This window comes from Trichomonas vaginalis, chromosome I, assembly GCF_026262505.1.
Source record: "Trichomonas vaginalis G3 chromosome I, whole genome shotgun sequence".
NCBI lineage: Eukaryota > Parabasalia > Trichomonadida > Trichomonadidae > Trichomonas > Trichomonas vaginalis.
In genome coordinates, this window is record NC_067203.1 from 25,129,714 (window position 1) to 25,146,883 (window position 17,170).

The following is a 17,170-nucleotide window of genomic DNA, read 5'->3' on the forward strand; positions in this document are numbered from 1 at the left end:
TAAACATAAAGATAATTAATACAATTTAGATAATTTAGAAAAAAATTAAAATAATTTTTTTTTGTCTATTTTTTATAGCACAATAAACATAAGAAAAATAGTAATATAGGAAAAGAGAAACAATCATCAGTTAGAAGTTGGGAAACCAGCGAGTTTCTCCATCAAAATCTTATCCGGGATTGTTCCTCCGTTCAAAATCATTCTCTGTATCTGTTGGACCGGCCAAATTCCGTAAGGAGAGTTCTGGAACCTGTAATAAATCACAAGTTTCTTGGCGATTTCGTATCTCCTCTTCCAGTTGATTGCGACACCATCTATGAAGTTATCGCCAGGTGGAATGGCCGTAGAAAGTATGTCCACGCTCAAATTAGGTATTGTTGGACCGGAATTGTCGTATCTCGAAATTATCGTATTATTATATAGCTGAACTCCTTCGTTGCTGCTTGAAACCTTCTTTCCAGCATTCAGGAACTGGTCCTCAAGCTTCGCCTGCTTGATGGAGAACTTTAATTCAGGAATTGTGATAATTTTCATTATTGAAGCCAAAGCTGCGTAATTTGCCAAAGAATCCAAGCAATTTGCAAGGTTAAGGATGTAATTAAGTGCTTCGTTTCTGTTTCCATGCTTTACAATGGCTTCAATTATGACTCTTTCAAATCTATGCGTTGCTTCAAGGAATTCAGTGATCTTTGGTACTTGCATTGAGAATCTCCTTGTTTGTATCATGTAAGCGAACTCTCTGGCCGGTATTAATTTGTAGATATCGTATAATAACAAAGTAATCTGCTTTGCGACTTCAACTGACTCAACAATAGTAAGGTTGAACTTCGGATTGAAGAGTTTCGGTACTACTTCCGCTGAAATTTGTGGATTTTGCTTAGTTGGTTCTTCAATATTTTGAATTCCGTAAGTTAGAACGGGAATTTGTAGTACAATGTTCTTTAGAACAGGTCTGCACTCATTGATTTCTTGAGAAGTATCGGTAGAATCGAGAATTGCCTGTGCAAAATTCAACATTAATTTCAAAGTTTTTCTTCCAATGAATAAACCTGAGAAATTGATCCAGCGCTGCATCAAATTGACAACGCGTAATTTAATATTCGGAACTTTGGAGGAAATTTCGGAAGAAGCTGATTCATCCGAAAAATCAAGGTAAAACATAGCGAAAAGGTTCTGTAAGAAATGCTCATTCGATGTTATTTGCTGTATAGATATTAATATCAAATCTACATCTTCATCTTTCATTTTCAAATTCGGATCAATTAAATCTCCCAAAACTGCAATAACAATCATTCTTTTGAGCGTACATTTCGTAATAGATTTGAAGGTTTTATCTTGCTGTCCGAATTCGATATTTATCGATGGATTTAGTATTTCTTGGTAGATTAATCTTTGATTTTCTCTGTAATGGCATGAAAAGAGGTCTTCCTCGAGAAATTCGTTGATAAACTTACAGTCTACTTCACCGCTGATGTCCCAAGGGTTTTCTGAAGGAAGGACACCTAAGGAAGCCAAAATTCTTAATCCAGTTCTTTCCCAGGGCTCCTCAAGGACTTGAAAATCATGCCCCGACTCTATCTGTAGTTTCTCGGCGGTATTTTCCATTCCAACAGATAGGAAATGGTTGTAAATTAGTTGCAAAATCGAATATCTGTTGAAAACAACCGGTGAAGCTGTTAATTGAGTATGAATCATATTTGCAAATGATATACCGCCTGTCCATGCTAAAGATCTCTCCCTCAAGGCAAGCAATTCCGGATCTTCCTCTAATGCACGAGGAAGCCACTGGCATTGCTCTTCAGCTAGAGGATTTGAAATCGGTGATTCGTGTTTAGGTTCTGGTGGAGGTGGTGGCGGAGGAGTCTCTTCGACGACTGGCTCTGCAGCTGGGGGAGGTGGAGTTGACACCTCCGTTGTCATTGAATTTTTTTCTATCATTGTTGTTAGTGGCGTGAAGAGAAGATTTCAAATCAAAATCAGAATCAGAAATTCATTTAATAACTTTGCAAAGATTTAAAATTCCTTTTGCAGCTTTAAATAGGGATTATTTTTGTTAATTGTCAAAATATTCTTTGATTTTTGTAGTTTTTCATTGGATATACAGTATCAAAAACTACAATAGTTTGTTAGTACATTCTTGAATGACTAGCTAGAATATTATGTAAATACCTTATTTTTGATTTAATTTTTTAGACTATAGATTCAAATACTTAACAATTAAAGCCCTTAACAATTGTTTTAATTAACCTTTACGCAAGAATGATTAATTTCAATAAAGAGTTTTGAGTAATAGAATTTCATTTGTTTTTTAAGCAAACACATTTGAATCATTGAACTTGAGATACAGCAACCTTAACTGTATCCAGAATATTGTGTTTGAATATAGATTAGCCAAGATATTATTCGTAATCATAAACTGTTGTTGTAGTATTAGGTAAAATAATAAAATTTAAATATCAAAAACAAACATGGTTTAATCAAGATCATCTTGGATACGAATATTAACAATCGTTGGTTTTTTGTCAATAGATGACTTTAAGTACTCTTTCATCATATTGCAATCATATATATTAGCATATGTTGCAATTGTGGTTCCTCTTGAATCCTCTAAATATGGATTTGCTCCATTTTTAATTAAAAACTTTACAACTTCGAAATTTCCAGCACTTGCTGCAACAATAAGTGGATGGTTTTCATTGAACAGTGTTCGAAGATTGACATTAAGTCCTTTCGCCCAAATCATTAAAATTTCTTGGGAATTTGACTTTTTTGCTGCATCAAAATACTCTCCGAAGAAGTAAATGAAAGCAGTGGTATTAAATGACTCAGCAGCAGGCGATAAGTAGTTAATTGACTGAGTTATTGGAAAATTATTAATCATCCACTCAACAATGTCATTGTGATGGTACTCAATCGCTTGTGGCAAAAAATTAATCATATTTATTCCATTTTCCATGCAAATTGAAATAATTTGAAGATCACCACCACAAACAGCGCTTTCAGCCACAGATTCATCAATTTTCCATCCCTCAAGAACAAGGTACTTGAAAATATTAACAGATCTGCAAAATGCCGCAAATTGGAAGACATTATAAATTTCATAGCCAAAAGTAAAAGTTTTTTCTTCAATATTAGTACATGAATCATAGTAAGATACAAACTTATCAAAATCATGGTTGTAGATGATTTCTTCTAATGAATTCCTTTCAACTATTCTTTCATAGTTTTTGTAAGTGTTCGATGTGTAAGGAAGTTGTCCCTTTTGGCATAAATACTTTACAAATGCATTTTTAGGGTACTTTTTTGATGTTGGTGGTAGCATTTTCCAAATTTTCAATAAAAATGGGAATTCTGATCTCCTAACTTCTGCGCAATAAAATATCAGTTGCCGTATTATAGATTCATCGTATTTTTTAATCACGTTTCCTATTGTTTCGAGATTGGCCGGATCACATTTAAAAATTAAGTCTTCTAACTTTGCATATTCGACTAATTCATCAAGTCCTATCAAATCGTTAGACTTATATTCCGACAGTCTCTCATTCATCTGTAAAATCTAATAACAATTTGCAAAAAAGTGACAAAGTGTTAATGACAATTATAAAAAACTTTACCAAAAAAAGCATGATAGCAGGGCATTTTGGCACTGGCTATCTAAAACGTGAATTATAAAGCTTTAATACCTTTGAGTAGATGTACTATTTTGTGATTTTTACCAGTTTTTATCGAATATCATTAAAATTATTTATAGATTGCAATGATTGCATTGATCTACAGGGGTTTCTATACCATCTACTGTATTTCTCATCAATCCAATCTTTATTTCCAAGGATTTATTTTTTTCCAACAAACAAACAAAAAAAATTTTTTTCATATCGAAATTTGTCTTATATTGTAATAATTTTTACATTTTGAGATTTATTATTGATCCAAACAACAAATTGGATTTATAATATAAAAAATTATCGTCCTATAAACGGTTTTGACACACCGGTAGCCATTGATGGATTCTCGGGAAAAGATCTCTGTAGAAAGCATTAAAAGCCAATTTAATGATGATCCTTCTGAGCAGAATGTTGAAGGATTATATAAATGCGAAGTTGCTCAAGAAAATGATTACAAATTGAAAGAACAATGGGAAAATGCATCCAAAGTTAACGAGCCTTTCCCAGAATATGTCGATGGCTATGATGAAGACTTTTATCATGACGATGCCGATGAAGTAGCTTTAGATCAAATGTCACAGCTTTACAGAGAGGAAGAAAAGATGAACAGAGCAGATCGTCGAGAAGAATTAATGAAATATTATGAGCAATTCAAAGAAGACCATAAAGCAGCTTTCCCACAATTATATCAAAAAGTAACGAAGCCAAAGGCATCACCGTCCAAGGCAAAGTCTGCTTCAAGGCCAGCACCAAAGAAAACATTCTCACCATCAGAATCTGATTCCTCATCAGAGCCAATATCAGAACTTGATTCAAATGATGCTGACGATCTTATCATGAACTATTCAAGTGATGACTTAGATCGTGATGGCATAGATTCTGAATCATCATCAGATGCTGAAGAAAAGAAGCCATCCAAAGCAGCATCAACAGAAAAACCGAAGCAATCAACACATATTTCATACAACGAACTATTAAATGCAACAATTTCAAGAACAAAGCTCAACCATATACTCAGCGACTTCAAGACATACTTAAAACAGAAAGTTGTTATCTTTATTCACTTTAAAGACGGAGATCATAACTCAATTGGCTATCTAAAACATACATTTAACTGCCACGAGGCTGATGTTGAATGCTATGATATTGTTTCTGATATTCAAATCCATATTGCACCAGAAAACGTTTTGGACGAACAAATTCCTCGTTCGTTATTCGAAAAAATACATTATGACTTATCTCAGTTGTCCGATGATATCAAACGCGGTATCAAACTGCTCAAGAACAATATTGAAATCAAATCAAAGGATAGCAAGGATGATGCATTCAGCGAATTAGAGAAATTATACAATATGGTCATGAACGGCCAATTACATAACATTTCTGGTTACAAATTCCAACTTCAGGAAGAAATTAAGAAAATTCAAGAAGAAATTGGAGAAAATGAGTTGGGTGATGATTCTCATGATGAAGCATCTGATGAACTTCACACTAGAATCGAAAAAATGAATGTTTGGCTGGCAAATGTAGAAGAAAAACTCAGAAAACAGCCAGATCCAAAAGCTATCGTCGACCATCCAGTTGTTATTCCTAAGGACAAGATGTCTGCCTTCGAGAAGCTCTTAACTCAGCAAAAGAAGCCAAATCCGAAGAAAGTGGATACTGTGGTCGATCAGCAGTCTCAGGAGAAGAATTATAAGGAGAACCTTAATCGTTTGTTTGATGATGATGACGATGATGCATCCGGAAGCTCGGATTAAAATAAAATAAAAATTTCATTATAAAATAACACGATCTGCCTTGAATTATCCAAATTTACTCAGTCATGGCTTCATGAAAATCGTGTTCGATGCATTGTATCAATTAGGAAGACGAAAATTTTATCAAAAAAAATTTCAAAAAAAAGGGGAAAAAAAGTGAAATATTTTATGACCAAGTTCTGATATCAGAAACAAAAATTTATAAGGTCGATGAAAAAATGAGCGTTTTTAAAAAACCGCCGTTTGAGAGGAAAATTGAGAGCCCCGATGTATACTTTTTGACATTGTCAAAAACTTTGAAAGGACTAAAAAAATTTTAGTGTCAGAAAGTTTACAAATGTATACTTTCTGACAAACAGACTCTCAGAAAGTACTCAAACTGCGGTTTTTAATTTCCGCACTTTTTTTGGCGACCTTATATATATATAGAATTAAAAGCATGAAATGCGGATCGATTTTTTCCGAATTTTTTTCTAATTTTTTTTATTGATATTCGAATTGGAAATGAAATATTTCACCTTTTTATCCCTGTTTCAACAAAATTTACATTATTTCAATGCAACCATCTCATTTCCCTTTTCAATATCTTATTTAATTGATTATTTATTCAATTGACATTGTTATAGTTATAAACATATATATTTTCTACCATTAGTTAATCTTTTCATTTTGTCATTTATAAAACAGAAAGATATTTTAGTAAAAATAAATAATTTTTTTATAAATGATAGATTTAATATTATTATCTTTAATATATAACGTAACTTAATTCATAACTTCACACTACTATAATAGAATCAAAATTAAAATCAAATATAAAAAATCTAAATGCAAAACAAATGAATTTGCAGTAGTAAATAAGTCAGTTTTGTAGTTTTGAGATATAAAGTATTGGTTTACATCTTTAAATCGTAAATAATATATTTGTATTCAAGAATCTTTTTATTGGCCGGTAAATCCAATATTATTTAGCTGCGCGGCTTCTCCTTCTTTCCGAGCCAGAGGGCGAGGAGTGAGAAACCAGCGACCTTGATGACTTTGAAACGGCATCCAGGAAGGTCACCGACAGAACGGCCGGAACGACCCATACCGGCAATAAGAACACGATCGTTATCATCAATGAGACGAAGGGAACCATCACGTGGAACGAAAGCTGTAACGACCTTGGAGTTCTTCTTGAGCTGAACACGGACAGCTTTACGAATGGCGGAGTTTGGCTGCTTGGCTTCGACAGCGACCTTGCCGACGACAATGCCGGAGGCCATTGATGTGCCCTCAAGTGGGGTCTTGTAGATGGATGTGCCGAGAGAGCGGCGGTAAGCATTAGAAGCCCAAAGGTTGGACTTGTGAGCAAGACGGAGCTTACGAGCGGCGAGGCGACCGCAGGCCTTGGATTTACCCATTTGCTAAAAGGCCATGAACGATCATTTTGAACTCAATTTTTACCATGATAGCGCATAATTTTTTTTGTTCGATGTTTATGAGCAATTTAATTCTTGAATTTTTTAATGGTATTTTCTAATTTTCGAGATTCATAAATAAACGTCACTTTTATTGATAGAATTCCCTCAATTATTTTAAGAGAAAAGGAACAGAACTGTTAATAATTATCAATGATAAATCAATGAATTGATGGTGTAAAAAAAATCCAAATCACACATTCAAAAAATAAATGAGTTATTGCCCATCAAATTCGCATAGCCATTCAGACTTTCTTCCAGGCATTTCGTCTATACCAGATGGTCGAAGAACTTGTTCTGGGCGTTCATGCGTAGCGTCATCAATTGATTCAATTTCGGGATTTCATCATCATTCTCAATTCGATGATAGTCCATGGACTGTTATCGAAGTTGACGGCCCTGCACCAGAAACAAGGGTTGGACAAACAATCATATACTGGCCAGAAGGAAATTCCATTATTTGCGCTTATGGAAGAAATAAAGATGACTCCTTCTCTGATGAGTTTTGGAAATTTTCTATTGAAACAAACAGATGGGAGAAGTTACCAGTTGAGAACGTAACACCAAGAGCTGCTGCCGGCTGTGCTTTGGTAAATTCAAAATTATATTTCTTTGGAGGAATTACAACATCAAGCTTCGTAAAAGAATATCATACAGTTGATTTAAATACATTAGAAGTTGAATACCCAGTTACAACAGGTGATGCGCCACCAGAATGTGCACTTCCTCTTGTTGCTTTCTATAACAAATACTTGATTGTTTGGGCAGGTACATCTGGCTCAAATTTGTCTTGTTTGCATATCCTAGATATCGAAGAAAACCATTGGGAACAAATTAAAACAGATTTTGTCGGAAGACAAGGAGCATGCGGCTGCATTATTGATTCTACCCTTTACATATACGGAGCTAGTTGCTCAATGTCAATTCTCGCTTTGAATCTCGAAACTTGGGAATTTACTCCAATTCCAACAACAGGAGCAGAACCTCCTCGCGGACTTGATTGTCTTACAATGATTACTTCAGGCAATACAATTCTCGCATTTGAATCAAATTGCTCGGCAAATACAGCTAGAATGTATGTTTACGACATTGAAAGATCAAATTGGATTAGTCACACTGTTAATATTACGAATGAACAAACAGAACGTCCTAAAATCGTATTTTACCTCCCAGATTCAAGAAAATTATTGGCATTAGGAGAAAGTGCTTCAGGAGTGACCCAGCCACTCTCTGAATTATCAATTGGCAAGATGATATCCTCCCTCAACCAAAGAATAGACATGCTTTCCGCTTTGAGAGGACTTCTTTAATTATTTTTGTTTCGTTGTGAATGTTGAATGGAAATTCATCAACTGGCGAGCTTTAAGGATTCTTCTTAAGCTCGTTTTACTGATTAATATTTAGTATATATCATATTATTTTTTATTTACTTCATATAATTAAACTATAGATTTTAAATAACTATTTATCCTCATTTACAATCATCCACATCTTTCAAACATTAAATATAATAACAATTTTTTTAATAAGATCTAATTATCGAAATATCAGGTATTTTTAAGGGACTTAGGCTATAATCCTTCAATAAAATTTGAGAATGAGTTATTAAAAGCATGAAAAGAAATCAATATTTGATTGAAATTATTTTCTTTGAAAAATCAGTCTCCTTGTGAAAAAAAATATTAACCTAAGCTATTGTTATATCATTCGCATACTATATGTACAGAGTTATTGATAAGATTAAACTTTGAATCATGCGAAACATCTGAAATGAAGCGAGTGTTGAATAAAATACCTTACTAAATTAAAATGATCGGATTATAGTGATGATAATATAGCAGATTTCATTTCTTCTGCTTTACTGAACAAAATTTACGTTTAAAAATTCGTCTCAATTCGATGCTCGAAACTTCTAGCGCGAAGGAGAATGTCAATCGGCGAATTATGATTGATCTCCAACGCAGGCTTGCATTGATCGAAGATGATATTAAAGTTGCAAAGAAAACTCGTGAAAATTTGAGAAATGATAACGAAAAAATCGAAGAACAAATAGATCAGAATTTATTTCGCTTAGAGGAACTTAAATCTCAAAAGCCAGAAGTCAATGCAGTATCGAATCCAGAAGAAATAACAGAAGAAGAAAAGAAGACAACATTTTTCGGAAATCTTGCTCAACTAGAAGCATTCGAAGCAAATACAAGTGCACAAATAGAAGAATTGAAGAAACAATATAGTCAATGCACTCATGAATATACAATTCAAATTCAGCGTCAAAAAGTTTTAGAGTCTAAGCTTTTAAATGCTCAAGAACGATTGAACCTCCAAAAAGAGCAACACAGTAATGCAAAATCAGAATATGCAGTTACACAGCAAGAAAACTTGAGATTATCAGATCAAGCTTACAATCTTAATGATACACTCAGTTACTTGAAAGAAGTCCTTGAAAATAAGCAAACTGAACTAGATTCATACTCAAGCCAGCTAGATGACCATCTTTCTGGTCAGAAAAAACCATTACTTGAAGAAAGAGAAGAACTGTTAAAAGATCTCGAATTTATCCAAGGAAGACTTAAAAAGCTTCAGGAACAACATGAAAAGAACGTTGTAATTCAAGAAAATGAGGTAAAACAAGCTGATAATATTAATACATGGATATTTAGAAGGAAACAACTGCTAGAACAGATCAAAAAGAAAAGAACTAATATGTCTAGAAACCAAACATCTTTGAAGCGTGCTCAATTGATGAATACCGAAATCAGATCTAAATTTACTGCAATGTTTGGAAGATCTGATCCAGGAGATGGAACTGGTGCTTTCTCTAAGTTGATGGTTCAAAGTGAAATAGATTCTATTGAAGAAAGTAATAAAGTTTACATAGAAATTAATGCAGAAGAAAATTATAATCAACAGCTCAAAAAAGACTTGCAACAAATCGAGAATTCTCTCAAAGAGTTCGATAAGTTCAGCCAAAACACTCTGTCAGAGTTGGGGTGTGAAATCGAAGCCTGCAAGAATGAAGCATACTTGAATCTTCTCAAAGACGAGAAAACCGCCATTATTACTTCTAATTGTTTGAATTTTTGATTTTCTAATAAATATTTGTCTGTGTTTTCTTATATTTCATTAAGATACTCTTTTTTAAAATCGATATGAGGATATAAGTTGATATGACTAATTTCAACTAATGTATTGTAATAGAAGTAACTTTTACAAAAATAATGTTTTCCATTACAATACATTTTTAGTCCGAAAAACAAAGATATTACATAATTAAGCTTGAGATAAAAATCTCGTTCAAATAACAATGTTTTGTCTGGAGAAGGCTTGCAGCAATCTTGTTTAAAACCTAGGGGAACAGGATATAATGCTAATCCGTTTCTATAATGAATTTCCTTCAATCCTTTAATGAATATTTGATACACACTATTACCTCCATAAATACTATCATAATCATTTATTGAAACATTATTTAAAATATAGTTATATCTGTTTCTGAATTTATCTATTTTAGCTAAATCGAAATATCTTCTTGTGTTTACAGTATAGTCTGTAATAAAGTATTTGATCCGCCAGCAGTTCAAGAATGCATTATAATAAATATTGCAGTTCTGGCCCAGATAAATATATTTCAAATTAATGTAGTTTGAAAAGCTCTCAGTTTTCAATACGACATTATCTGATATTTGCAAGCAACGAAGATTAATACAATTATAAATTCTATAATATTACTCCCTAATATAATGTTTTTCAAATAATAACAATTCATAAATACACCAACACCAATTTCAGTAACACTCTCAGGTAAAATTACCGAATGCAATTTTGTGCCCATAAATGCTCTCTCATTTATTATTTCTATATCATTTGGAAGTATTATTTCTTTAAGATTAATACAATTTGCAAAAATTTCCATCCTAATGATTTTAATTTGATCAGAAATGATTACCTTTTCAATATCAGTGCAGTTTTCAAAAAAGTATGCACCATATTGTGTGTGATTTGTGGTTAATGTTAATATCTTATCTAAGTGAGAACCACTGAAACAAAAATCATATAAATAAAATGGTCCTGGCGGCAACTGAAGAATATTTGGAGTATAGCAATTATAAAAAGCAAAGCGTTTGAAATAACGGATTGAATCTGGTATATGAATTGAAATCAATTTACAATTTTCAAAACAGCTTTCCCATATTTCTCGAACAGTCGGAGGGATTATGAATTCTGTATAATTGAAAGAGTTCTTAAAGAATGAACTCGGGATGTATTTGTTTTTGTTGAAAATAAACTCTTTCAATGAAAAACAATTACTGAAAACAGATTCTCCAAGATCAGTAATAATATCTGGTAATATAAACCTAATAAATCCTGTATTATTAAAGGCATGTGCCCGTATTGCTGTTAGAGATTGTGGTAGTTGAACTTCAGTAAGATGAATACAATTTGCAAACTCGCCATAGCATATTGATACGACACCATCTTGGAATATTACCTTCTTTAGATTTATCATCCCATCAAATAAATGGGATCCTCTATAATCTCCCCATATATGTGGGATGAAGAGTTCTTCGATTAAATTGGTACCACCTAATGAATACCTTCCAAATGAATAAGCTTTGTTAGGAAAATCAAATGATTTCAAGAACGAACAATTATAAAATGCATAATCTTTTATCTCATCTATTGAATTGGGAAGGGTTATGGTTTCAAATGAACAGTTCATAAAACAATAATTATCAATGACTCTCAAACCTGATGGAAAATTAAATGTTTTAAGTTTAATTCCATTCTCAAAGCAAGAAATTGGGAGAGAATAGAAATTTCCATTTAAAATAACTTCGTTCAATGAATAACAGTTTTTAAAAGCTGCTTTTCCAATATTTTTGCATTGAATTGGAATGCTAATTGATTCTAAACCTGAATTCATGAATGCATTTTCTTGAATTTTTAATAGAGATGCAGGTAGTATAATTTCCTTCAAGTTAATGCAATATGCATATTCTTCATAATAAATTTCTGTTATTCCTGATTCAAAAATGACTTTTTCTAAACCTGTTATATATGAAAAACACCCCGGGCTTCTATTAGTAAGATTTGATGGAATTGTTATTTCATTAATTAATTCACAATTATAGAAGGCCGATCTTCCTATATATGAAAGATTATATGGAAAATTCAATGACATATTTAAATATTTGCAATTGTTGAATGCATCCTTCTGGATTTGTTCTAGAGATGATGGAAAGGTTATAAAAGTGATTTTTGCATCTTTGAAGCAATTTGGTTTAATTGTTGTTAGGTGTGATGGAAGATTGATTTCAGAAAAGTTGAATGAACCTTCAAAACAAGATTCTGGAAGGAACATTATCCAGTCATTGAATGTTATTTCTTTGAGAGAACAGCATTGAGCAAACGCTGATTTACCAATTTCTTGAACTAAAATTGGTAAATGAACTGTAAGAAGACCAGTGTAATACAAACCTTCCTCCTGAATATATCTTAATGTTTCTGGGAATATGATTTCTTGAAGATTTGCGCAAAATTTGAACTCTTGTTTGTATATTGTCTCTATTCCATAATCAAAGATAACTTTTTTCAAGTCTGACATACAATAAAATGGGCAATTATTTCTTCCAGAATATGATGCAAGGATATGTATTTCTTCAACTTTATTCATTCCACTAAATGCATATGTTCCAAAATAAATTGGAAAATTTGGAAATGTTACCATTTTTAGTGATTTGCAATTTACAAATGCATAATCACCAATTATTAATTGTTCCAAGTTATTCCCAAATATAACTTCTTCAAGATAAAGACAACTTGCAAACGCCTGCAATTCAATATTGGTAACATTATTAATTTGAAGAGATACTATTCCTGAATTAACAAAGGCTTTTTGTTTAATTGTTGTTAACGAACTTGGAAACTGAACCTCTTTAAGGTTAGTGAAATTAAAAAATTCTTGATCATTAATACTTTGTATACCTTCATCAAATATGATTTTACTTAAACTTGTCATCAAACTATTCCATCGATATCTTCTTATATTTGCATGTGATGGAATTCTTAATTCTCTAATATTTGAGCAGCTGAAAAAGCAACCTTCATGTATTTCATATAAATTTGTTGGCAGAATTATTCTTTTTAAGTTAGTGCAATTATAAAAAGAATATTCCGATAATATATTAATATTTTCTGATAATGCAATTTCAATTATTGAGCTATTATAAAAGCATCTTCTACCTATTTTTATTATTGACCGGGGAAGGAATAAAGTAATACCATTAAATGAATTTTCAAAACATGCTTCCTTTAATTCTGTAACAGCATCATTTAGGATGAAAGATTTTAAATAATAACAATCACTAAAAGCGTTATTTCCGATTTCAATAACACTGATCGGTAAATTAATTGATTCAATACCAGTATGACTGAATGCTCCATCAGAAATTATTTGTAAATGCTCTGGAAAAGTGACACTTCGGATTTGTTCACAGTTATAAAATGCCGATTTTCCTATTTTAGTAATATTAGGCGGTAAAATAAATGTTGTAAGACTTTTGCAATTATAAAAGCAACTATCTGGTATTTCATTGATAAAATTTGGGAGATGCACATTAATTAATTTGACACAACCAGAAAAAATGTCATATCCTAATTGAAAACTTTTATTTGATATCAAAGTAAAGATTGTCAAATTAGGACAAAATCTAAATGCTCCATTTCCTAAATATTCAATTTCTCCATATAATGTTACTTCAACTATAGAGATGCATGAAGAAAAACAACCATTTCCTATCTTCCTGAGATTTTGGCCGAAATTTGGTGAAATATATCGACACCCACTAAAGGCGCCATTGCCAATTTCCTGTAATGTGTTAGGGAAATTAATTTCAGTAAGTGTATAGCATTCAAGAAAAGCTTCGTCTTCAATATACCTGATTGTATTTGGCAATTCAACTTTATCAAGTTTAGAACATGCATAAAAGCATCCATTGCTAATATTTGTTAGATCTCCAGAGATTCTGACTTCTTTAAGATTAGAACATGCTGCAAAAGCTCCTAATCCGATTGAGTGGCATTCAAGGATAGTAATATTAATCAATGTCGCATTTTCAAAGTACTCTAGCTGTCGAACATCTCCTCTAATTATCAGTTCTTTCATATCAATCAAATAAAAATAAATTTTGAGTTTATCAAAATAAACTTTTGAAAGTACTTTTCAAATCTCTGAAAATTTCATTCAAAAATAAAATTTTCATCGTTAAATGATGAATTGAGCCATTAAATTACATGAAATTTATTATTATAATTTTCTCAATTTTCAAAACAATGTTAATCCTATTTAAATTAATTAAACCTAATAGAGTAATATAAACTTTTTATAAACATTGATTGAAAAATTCAAAGCCTGTCAGATTTTTCCCTGACTTCTGATCAAAAATTAATTATTCTTATATCATTGATTAAATTAATGCATACACTCTACTGTTTATTTCGATAATAATATTTTCATGCAAAATGCAATAAGAGTATATTGTGATAAATAAAACTTAATTAATTATTTAGTATCACATACTATAGTATCTTTTTAATTGTATCTCAGAAATGGATTATGAAAAGATTAAGGGTGCCCTATAACGATAATGTAAACATCACAAAATTAACCTTATTAGAACTCGAATGAATGGATTATCCAGATTCTAGTTCTCAATATAATAGCCTTAAAAGTGCTTTTCTGAGGGTGGTCTATCGTCTATAGGGCACCCTTAATCTATCCAAAATTATCAATAATTACAATTTAATACATCGAGCTTTCTTCATGATACAAAATTAAACACATTTCCATGGTTTAGAACTTAGAGGAATGTCGACCAGAATGTTGAGTAGGTGACAAAAGTGCATACTCTTAAACAACCATCGGATTTCCGGGTGAAATCGTGACACACTTTCGTCTTTCGTAGGCAGTGGTGGTTGTTACAAAAGGTAACTTCGAATGTAGCGTGAAATCTGCAAAAAAAATTCTGAAATTTGAATGGAGAACACAAAAATTGAATAGTTTACGTCAATAAAAAAGAGAAAAATGAAGCCAATGTGTCTCGAACCTAGGACTTAGAGCAGCAATCCCACTGTTTATCCCATTACACTACATGCATCTCTCACCTCAGTCAATGAGATCAACTATATGATAACTTTTTCCCCATTATATTCTTGTGGAAAAGTGACAAATAGCAACTTTGACCCTCTCTCCCAGAATGTTCAGATATAAGGTTTTTAAAATTGAGGACTTGAAATAATCAAAATGAATTCCATAAGTATGTAGGATAATAAATACATCTTAAAAATCCAAAGTCGAAACTTTAAAATCTAAAAAAATCACCAAACGCTTCAAAAATCGAATGATGATTAGTGCTCTATGAATTCATTTGAGTAAATTTTCTATTGTAATGTGTGAAAATCAGTATAAACACGAAATAACAGAAATTTCATATTTAGAAATAACAGAATTTAATAAAGATTATGTTTGAGTGAGAAGATAGAGCATTTCAAAATGATATCGAGAGAAATCTCGTTCATGTAATAAAGTTTCCTGCAGCTTGCATTTATTTTGTTTGAAAATTGCAGGTGCTGGAAACAATGTGATTCCTCTCTCTTCATCGTAATAAGGACGACACAATCCAGTAACGTATGCATATGTAACTTTGTAATATAATTTTTGAAATAAGGATGTATAATCTGCCTTTGTGATATTGTTGAAAATATATTTATGTGCATAGTTATTTATATCATAAAAATATTCTAAATGGTCATTATAATCTGTAATAATATACTTGATATTAACGCAATTTTGAAATGCCTGAGGATTAATTCTACAACCCTGCCCAAGATAAATAATTTCCAAATTAAAGCATTGAGAGAAAGTTTCCGCATCTAATATAGAGTTATCTGCTATTTGAATAAGATTTAGACTGATACAATTAGAAAATGCTCCACTTTGAAATGTATTTAAACCATGAGTTTTTCCCATTATGATTGTTTGCAATTTTGTACAATTTATGAAACAATCATATGTGACGAAAATATTTCCAAAGATTTTTAATTCAGTCAAATCTCTACTATTATTAAATGCAGCATATCCTAATTTGCAAGAACCATTTATTCTTAATTCAGTTAAACTATAACAATCTTTGAAAGCATTTGTTCCAATCATATTAATTTTAGAATGTAATATTATTTGATGGGGTAGAGAACAATTTTCGAACGCACCTATATCTATCATTGTTACTGATTCTGGTATTTCTATGGACCTTAATGAACAGTTTTTAAAACAAAAGCTTCTAATAATTTTTAGATTTTGTGGCAATTTCATGTGATAATCAATAAGCGTATTTTCAAAGCATCTAGCTCCAATTTCATTGACACTACTTCCAAATTTAATATTTTTAAGATAATAGCAATTTGAAAATGTCCCAGTTCCAATATAAGTAACACTGTCCGGTAATTCGATTGAATTTATTTTTGTATTCATGAAAGCTCTTTCATCAATTGTTTCAAGGGAGTTCGGAAATTGAACATCTAATAGATTTTGGCAATTAGCAAATGTTCCTTGATATATTTTCTTGATTCCATTTGATATAATCACTTTTTCTATATCTTTACAATTTTCAAAACAATAAACACTTCGAACAATAATTTGTGTAGATAAAATAAATATGTTTGAAAAATGGCATCCACTAAAACAATAATCAAATAAATATATTGTTGTATCAGGTAATACTACAATGTTTGGTGTATAACAATTATGAAATGCATAACTGCGAATACTACGAATTGATTGTGGAAGTTGAATTGAAAGCAATTTACTATTTTCGAAACAACTATCTCTTAAATCAACAACTGTTTGAGGAATTGTAAATTCTGTGAAATTAAACGAATTTTGGAAGAAATATTTTGGTATGAACATGTTGTTATTGAAAGTAAATTGTTTCAAAGATTTACAATTTTTGAAAACTCCAGATCCAAGATTTGTAACATGATCTGGTAAAACAAATCCAACAAATCCTGTGTTATCAAAAGCGTTATTTTTGATTGTTGTGATAGATTGTGGAAGGTGAATCTCATTAAGATTAATACAATTTGCAAACTCACTTTCAAATATTGTACTAATTCCCTCTTCAAGTGTAACTATTTTAAGATTGATCATTCCATCAAATAAATGGTATCTTCTTCTCCAACTACTAGCAATTGAAAGGTTTTCAATCAAATTGATACCGCCTAATGAATT

General features: G+C 31.5%; 8 protein-coding genes across 8 annotated transcripts, besides 2 other annotated features; 3 read left to right on the top strand and 5 right to left on the bottom strand.

The window, feature by feature from the left end:
• Positions 1 to 67: 67 nt before the first annotated feature.
• Positions 68 to 2,347, bottom strand: TVAGG3_1047030 (guanyl-nucleotide exchange factor protein; the record flags this gene model as incomplete). The annotated part of the gene is made up of 1 exon (XM_001584461.1): positions 127 to 1,920. One exon carries the CDS (start codon positions 1,918 to 1,920, stop codon positions 127 to 129), a length of 1,794 nt encoding a protein of 597 aa, XP_001584511.1.
• A 57-nt stretch (positions 2,348 to 2,404) lies between these two features.
• Positions 2,405 to 3,578, bottom strand: TVAGG3_1047040 (Ankyrin repeat family; the record flags this gene model as incomplete). Its single annotated transcript, XM_001584462.1, has 1 exon — positions 2,474 to 3,547. The coding sequence occupies one exon, from the start codon at positions 3,545 to 3,547 to the stop codon at positions 2,474 to 2,476; it is 1,074 nt and encodes a 357-aa protein (XP_001584512.1).
• A 424-nt stretch (positions 3,579 to 4,002) lies between these two features.
• On the top strand, positions 4,003 to 6,200 carry TVAGG3_1047050 (uncharacterized protein; the record flags this gene model as incomplete). The annotated part of the gene is made up of 1 exon (XM_001584463.1): positions 4,004 to 5,425. The coding sequence occupies one exon, from the start codon at positions 4,004 to 4,006 to the stop codon at positions 5,423 to 5,425; it is 1,422 nt and encodes a 473-aa protein (XP_001584513.1).
• Positions 6,201 to 6,291: 91 nt separating this feature from the next.
• TVAGG3_1047060 (Chain X 40s Ribosomal Protein S23) lies at positions 6,292 to 6,838 on the bottom strand (the record flags this gene model as incomplete). The annotated part of the gene is made up of 1 exon (XM_001584464.2): positions 6,394 to 6,828. The coding sequence occupies one exon, from the start codon at positions 6,826 to 6,828 to the stop codon at positions 6,394 to 6,396; it is 435 nt and encodes a 144-aa protein (XP_001584514.1).
• Positions 6,839 to 7,097: 259 nt separating this feature from the next.
• TVAGG3_1047070 (Kelch-type beta propeller family) lies at positions 7,098 to 8,354 on the top strand (the record flags this gene model as incomplete). The annotated part of the gene is made up of 1 exon (XM_001584465.2): positions 7,098 to 8,195. The coding sequence occupies one exon, from the start codon at positions 7,098 to 7,100 to the stop codon at positions 8,193 to 8,195; it is 1,098 nt and encodes a 365-aa protein (XP_001584515.1).
• Positions 8,355 to 8,774: 420 nt separating this feature from the next.
• Positions 8,775 to 9,989, top strand: TVAGG3_1047080 (uncharacterized protein; the record flags this gene model as incomplete). Its single annotated transcript, XM_001584466.1, has 1 exon — positions 8,785 to 9,969. The coding sequence occupies one exon, from the start codon at positions 8,785 to 8,787 to the stop codon at positions 9,967 to 9,969; it is 1,185 nt and encodes a 394-aa protein (XP_001584516.1).
• Positions 9,990 to 10,546: 557 nt separating this feature from the next.
• Positions 10,547 to 14,050, bottom strand: TVAGG3_1047090 (antigen BSP-related family; the record flags this gene model as incomplete). The annotated part of the gene is made up of 1 exon (XM_001584467.1): positions 10,547 to 14,050. One exon carries the CDS (start codon positions 14,048 to 14,050, stop codon positions 10,547 to 10,549), a length of 3,504 nt encoding a protein of 1,167 aa, XP_001584517.1.
• Positions 14,051 to 14,514: 464 nt separating this feature from the next.
• Positions 14,515 to 14,654: a mobile genetic element.
• A 115-nt stretch (positions 14,655 to 14,769) lies between these two features.
• Positions 14,770 to 14,799: a mobile genetic element.
• Positions 14,800 to 15,403: 604 nt separating this feature from the next.
• TVAGG3_1047120 (surface antigen family) lies at positions 15,404 to 17,089 on the bottom strand (the record flags this gene model as incomplete). Its single annotated transcript, XM_001584468.1, has 1 exon — positions 15,404 to 17,089. The coding sequence occupies one exon, from the start codon at positions 17,087 to 17,089 to the stop codon at positions 15,404 to 15,406; it is 1,686 nt and encodes a 561-aa protein (XP_001584518.1).
• Between the last annotated feature and the right edge of the window lie 81 nt (positions 17,090 to 17,170).